A 6,659-nucleotide genomic window follows, 5' to 3' on the forward strand; every position below is an offset into this window, starting at 1 on the left:
TTGATGGTCAGACATTCGTGATTTTATAAAACCTTTCGAACCTAGATAGTTCGTACTTCGTATAAAAATGTTAAGTCAAAGTCAAAGTCAAAACCTGACGTTTCGAAAGAGCTTGTAAACTAAGCCTATTTGAAATAAATGAATTTTGGCTTTGACTTTGACACTATGGAGTTGATAGGATGGTGGCGAAATCACTCGACCATCCGACAAGCCCACATGCCTGCAGCGCTAACGGCTTGAAGTCGCAGTGCCATCATGACATCATGCAGATCACGACCAACACACGATCAGTTATATCGGACGTCAAGCCGTTAGCGCTGCAAGCATGTAGGTTTATCTGATGGTGGGCGGCTAGCATTGAAAATTACTAACAGAGCTAGTTAGTGAATTTTGTATTTGTTCAGTAACATACACCAAGGTTAGTAAATTAGCCGGCAGGATTAGCAAGTTTCAAAGATCAAGATTACTAATCATTCAAGTGTTAAAAAAATCACAAATTCCGCGGGAGCCATGGATTTTTCCGGGATGAAAAGTAGCTAATGTATTAATCCAGAGTAAAATCTATTTCCAATCAAATTTCAACCAAATCGCTTTAGTAACTACAGCACAAAGGAGGAACAAACTTACACACTTACACACAAACTTTCGCCTTTATAATATTAAGTGTGATTCCCAAAGAAAAAATATTAAATATTATTAATTAAAGTACACAAACAGTGCAACACTTTGCAAGGCGTGCAAGGAATAATATAATACCACACTAGGTTACAAAAAATAGTATTTTTAAGGGTAATTGTATACGTTTTTATCATAAACTAGCGGACGCCCGCGACTTCATCCGCGTGGAATTCAGTTTTTCACAAATCCCGCGGGAATCATGAATTTTTCCAAGATGAAAAGTAGCCTATGTGTTAATCCAGAGTAAATTCTATTTCTATTCCAGCCAAATCGCTTCAGTAGCCGCAGCTTAAAAGAGGAACAAACATACCTACACACTTACACACTTTCACACTTATACACAAACTTTCGCCTTTATAATTTTAGTGTGAAGTGTGATAGTCTGCTAGTGTGACTATCACATGAAGCCTCTGGCATGTTTCTCAAAAAGTTCAAAGTGTTTTCAAACGCTAGCTTTTAAGAAAATCCTATTATAGTATTAATGATTATATAAACGATAAAAAAGCTTGGTATTAAAGGGTACGTTTAAACTACTCCTCAGGCACAGTAAATAAATACATTTTATTTACTGTGCCTGAGGAGTAGTTTAAACGTACCCTTTAATACCAAGCTTTTTTATCGCCTCAGGTCAATGGACACAGTGTAGCACTTTGTGGGACTTGTTACTTGCATGTCCTTCGAATATATATATTTATATATATTAAAAACTAAAATTTTCATGTAATAACGTCTCAAAAAATATGAAAAAAAAATCAATTAGAGATAATGAACTATTTAAGACCATTTAAAAGTGAAAAAAAGTGTCAACTAGCCTATTGTCATTAAGTGGATCATCACAGATCCGTTAGTTATATTATAAAGCTAATTTTCCAGTACTTCTGTCTTGATGAGATGCCAAAGTTTATTCGGTTGTGGTAAGATATGCGGGGGTAGCAGAGAATAAATATTTCTGAGCGGGGAAACTAATTTTATGAAGTTTTGGAATATGGACAAATTGGATTTTAACATTGACTACTTTTTGTCATGCAAATAGATTAAAGAAGAAGAATATGGTCAGATATGGTGGTCAAACAAGGGTTAAAATTTAGCTGGAAAGTCCTTTATTTTTATGCAATATTTATAAAAATTGGTGCATCAATCATGGGGTAAATATGAAACACTACATCCGAGTGTATTTCAGTTTTTCATTTTAAAAATTTTACATTGTGCATTTTAAGAAAATAGATATTATGTGTCATAAACGGTTCAGGAAAAACATCGTGAGGAAAGCTACGTATCTGTAAATTTTCTTGATTCTCTTTCGGTGCGAATTGGCATTGGGCTGGTGGTGGACTATTAGCCTAACCCCCCGCATTCTGAGAAGACTGCTCAACAGTGAGCCGAATATGGGTTGGTAATGATAAAGCTTCATGTGACACAGTTACAGGGAAGTACCGTGCTTATTTCTGACACTAAACACCATTTTCGTGTTTCGGTGTGAAGAGCATATCGATCAAACAAACAAAATTCGTTTATTTCAATTAGGCTTTGTTTACAAGAACTTTTGAAAGGGCAAGTCATGTCATAATTTAATTTAAATTAATCGTGGTAATTATAGTTGAAAATTTTAAATTAAAGTCACGAGCCCACAACAAACTCAGCCAAGATTCCTTTTTTTACTACCATTTTACAAACTTATTTATAACTAAGTACGTACACAGTCATATAGTGCAGTTTAACACTTTCGCTGCGGTACGAGGTCAATTGACCTCGTAAGTCTAGCATCTTCAAGAGTTACGAGGTCGAAGGACCTTGTACCACACCACATAAAGTTTTAGTATGAAGTCAAAAAACCTCGTAACGCACCTGAGTAAAGTACAGAAAAAACCTCGTACCGCACCTTCTGTGGTGCGGAACGAGGTTTATCGACCTCTTAAATCTTGAAGACGCTAAAATCCTTTTTTGATGGTACGAGGTTAATTGACTTCGTGCTGCAGCTAACGTGTTAACGTACTACCTACCTCCGTAGCTGTAACACAGTAGTTAATGCTACTTGGCAACAGAAATAAGTATTGTGGTAGCACGTGTGAGTTTTCACAAAAGTTACTCATACGTCTATAATAAAGTAAAACAAAATGATTGATTAAATAGGATATTTTATTTAAGTTTTAATTTAAATGTTTGACTGATGAGCTTCACCAAAGTCCGCCACGAGCAGCGACGCCCAGACCCCAGGGAGCGATGGGGGCAGCGACAGCGACGGGAGCTACGGGGCTGACCCACGAGCGGCCCAGAGTCAGGGGAGTCGCGGCCAAGGGAGCAGCGGCCCAGGGACCAGCGGCCAAGGGAGCGGCGGCCACGATCGACCTCTTCTTGATCAAGTGTGCGGGGCTGCCCACGGCGACTGCGGCGACTGGAGCGGCGAGAGGAGCGGCGATGGGTGCCGCCCAGGGAGCGGCGACTCCTGCGGCCCAGGGAGTGGCGACTCCGGCCCAGGAGTTACCCCAGCCAGCGGCTAATGGGGTAGCCACGCCACCCCAGGGAGCAGCCAAGCCAGCACCCCAGACTGCGCCGGGGTTAGCGGCCGCCACGGCGAGCACTACTGACAGAACGACGAGTTTGAACATTTTGGTATTGCTGGCTAGTCTGTTACTAACTGATACTTGTTCCTTGACAGATTCAGCTTTTATACTAATTTTGTTTGTTATTCCAAATGTGACGTCACATACTATTATGCAATAGTGTGTTGTTTAGTCGTCATACAGTTTGAAACATAATGCTTACAATTGCGGAGGTTATTCAGATAATAAATTATATAATATACAGTAAGAGCCCTAGATGGTGGTACGCATCCTAGTAGGTAAGTGCTGATAAAGTGCCTGTAATTTTTTTAATAAAGAAAATTTGACCAATATTCCCACTCTCGTCCAATTAGTTGAGTTAACTGTATTAGGAGTGGGTACGATATTAGTCCAACGGGGTGGGGATCGAACTACCACCCCTCAGTGATTATTCCGAACGCTTTACCGGTGAGCTATTGAGGCTCTTACAACAATATGCCTTTCAGACCGGAATACAAAAATGCTTGATTTGATTTGAGAAGGGTTAGACTAATATTCTACCACGCTGGCTCAATGTAAGACATTACACATGAAGAGAATTAAGAATGAATTAATTAAAAAAATCTCAGATATGCAGGTTTCCTCACGATTTTTTTTCCTTTACCGTATACAGACATGTGATATTTATTTTTTTACAATTTAAACTATCTTAAATGTTATTCATATTAATTGATTATGAGACACGGCTTAAAGTCACGTGATACAACGTCGGAGTATGCCCGACAATTTTCGAAACCATACGGGGCCCTTAGTCATCCAAACTGACCCACGTTTGGATCGTTGTTTCATAATCAATCGATATTTCGTTTCGAACCTATGCCCTCCAAATCAAAGCCAAAGGTCATGAATCCACTGGGCTATCAAGGCGTCATACTATGTTCAGCTAATAAGGGAAGTATTATTTTGAATGCGGTGTAAAGTAAAACAGTAATAGAATTTTAGGCTGTTAAGTTGCACAATAGTTTGTTAACTTTGAAGTGAATAAGACTTACATGTACCATTTCTAATTTCATACAATGCGATATTGATTGATGTAAATAATTAGTTTTGATACCATTACAATACTCGTAGAGGTGAGTAGTAGAGGTTACATTTCTTAGAATAAACGAAATTATAACAACAAAAGTATTTCAAATAATGTGTGTAAGTTCAAAGTATAAAAGCTTATGCTGACCAGAGACATGCATCAGTCAGTTATTTAACAAACAACAACACAGACCAAGATGTTCAAACTAGTGGTGCTGACTACAGTGCTTGCCGCGGCAGTCGCTAACCCCATCACATTCTGGGGCGCTGGATTGGCCTCACCATTAGCCTCGAGGATCGCCGCACCCTGGGCGTCACCAATCTTCTCGCCTCTGGCTGCACAGGCCGGGCCTTTGGCTCCCATCGGCGCACCCAACTACAGAGGCCCGCTGTCCCTCGCTCCCGGCCAGCCCGCCAACATCCTGGCTGCTGACGGCAGGCCTCTGGATACCCTTGACGTAAACCTGGACCGCGCTGTCCACTACAGCGCGAGAGCTGTAGAACAAAATGGCCGCCGTCTGCAAAAGAGGTCGATTGTTGCAGCTAACTTAGCTGCCACGAACCTCGCTGCAGCTAATTTGGCTGGAGCCAGTTTGGCTGCTGGATCGTTGGGTGTCGCTCCTTTCGCTGCTGGACCGTTTGCTGCTGGTTCTTTAGCTACTGGACCTCTGGCTTTCGGACCTTTGGCTACAACTGGATTGGCGGTGACCCCTCTGACCGCAGGCCGCTCGTGGGTCGGCCCAGCTCCAGTCGGTCTCTCCGGCGCTGCTTCCTTCGCACCTCTAGGACTACAAGCCGGTGCTCGTCTTGTTTTGTAAATCACAACGATGACTAAATTATAGACCATGCAATAACTAATACAAAGAGAGTTACAATACACATGTATTTTATTTTATTAATTTCATATCTACACATTCTATCTATACATTCGTTAGAGACGGACTGACTTCCGAGAGATGAGTTCAAGCATATGTACTTGCAAACAAAGTTAAGTTAGCTGGTGGGAGGCTTCGGCCGTGACTAGTTACCACCCTACCGATAAAGACGTACCGCTAAGCGAGTTAGCGTTCCGGTACGATGTCATGTAGAAACCGAAAGGAGTTTTTTTTAGAGGATTTTCATTCTCCTCCTAACAAGTTAGCTCGCTTCCATCTTAGATTACATCATCACTTACCATCAGGTGAGATTGTAGTCAAGGGCTAACTTGTCAAGATATCAAACAATTGACAATTTCGTAGGCGATGTTGATGGCATCAAGTAGGTCAACATGTGACCAACGACGTATTTCGTGTAGATAAATAGATTAATGTCAACCAATAGCGACGCAACCGGAAATATGATGGGTCTGGGACTACTCCGCTGCCATTGGTCGACATTTTGTCTATTTCTCTTCACTTCACTTTATATTAGCACCTCAGATATCTTCCTCAGTACGTCTACCAGTATGGTGGCTTTTATTTTGATGACCTCTTGGGCGCAATTGATAGTCCCATGGTTCTCAACATAGAGGTCCTAAGTTCGATTACCAGCTCGGATTAGTTAAGAGGTGGATATTTTCTGAATAAGTTTTCTTACAAGCGGACGCCCGCGATTTCGTCAAACCTAACTGCCGAGAAACAGAGCTGGGGCCTAATTGTCTAACGCAAACGATTGAATTTGACAGTTGAAATCGTACGTTTTTACTGGTCAAACGGCTATTTCGGATTGTGTAAGCCAATGGAAAGCCATCGGTTGGGCATAGTTAGTTCATTACGATTAGATCGTTATTTTTATACGAAGAGTGAATGATTTGTTAAGATTTGACAGTTATTTGCGATTGTCTTCGAATTGTGTAAAGTTTTATGTTCATGGCTTATGTCAAAAACTTACGATGGGTCTTGAGTCACCTTTGATCGTAAAACGGACAAATTGTGGATGTCCAAAATTCCAAAATAATAATTTATATTTTGTTAAATATCTAAAATTAATATTTTTTTCCATTCTAAATCTCTCAATTCAGTCTCCCCGTCCACAGTTAGCATTTTTAGGACGAAACTTTGCGAAGTGTTTTGTTTGTAAACAATGAACTCTGTTAAAAAGAGTAATAAATAATATATTCTTTGCAATGAACCTATAAAGTCAAAACAATGAAGTTAATTGAGTGCTATTAATCGATTTATATAGGATGCTGAGACTTGGACTCTGAGAGAAAGTGAGAAAAAGAATATACACGCTCTAGAAATATGTTGAAGAATGCTTGAATATCCTGGACACAGTCTCACTCCTCCAAGAACTGCGGATCAAACAGCATCTTTCTTCCAGCATCCAATGTCTTCTTACACACACTTTCTTTGGACGTACCAGAAAAAGAGACGA

The 6,659-nt window shown here is 40.4% G+C and overlaps 2 protein-coding genes across 2 annotated transcripts; one reads left to right on the top strand and one right to left on the bottom strand.

Moving 5' to 3' along the window:
- Nucleotides 1-2,852: 2,852 nt before the first annotated feature.
- On the bottom strand, nucleotides 2,853-3,284 carry LOC112044930 (calphotin-like). Its single transcript, XM_024080944.1, has one exon. It carries the CDS (start codon nucleotides 3,282-3,284, stop codon nucleotides 2,853-2,855), a length of 432 nt encoding a protein of 143 aa, XP_023936712.1.
- Nucleotides 3,285-3,459: 175 nt separating this feature from the next.
- Nucleotides 3,460-5,175, top strand: LOC112044913 (uncharacterized). The gene has a single exon (XM_024080919.2). It carries the CDS (start codon nucleotides 4,502-4,504, stop codon nucleotides 5,120-5,122), a length of 621 nt encoding a protein of 206 aa, XP_023936687.1. The 5' UTR covers nucleotides 3,460-4,501; the 3' UTR covers nucleotides 5,123-5,175.
- Nucleotides 5,176-6,659: the final 1,484 nt, after the last annotated feature.

The sequence above is a fragment of the Bicyclus anynana genome, chromosome 15, assembly GCF_947172395.1.
Source record: "Bicyclus anynana chromosome 15, ilBicAnyn1.1, whole genome shotgun sequence".
Classification (NCBI taxonomy): Eukaryota; Metazoa; Arthropoda; class Insecta; order Lepidoptera; family Nymphalidae; genus Bicyclus; species Bicyclus anynana.

What these genes read in the sequence shown, in the direction of transcription:
- LOC112044930 (XM_024080944.1), bottom strand. Translation starts at nt 3,284, where the DNA reads ATGTTCAAACTCGTCGTTCTGTCAGTAGTGCTCGCCGTGGCGGCCGCT.
- LOC112044913 (XM_024080919.2), top strand. Translation starts at nt 4,502, where the DNA reads ATGTTCAAACTAGTGGTGCTGACTACAGTGCTTGCCGCGGCAGTCGCT.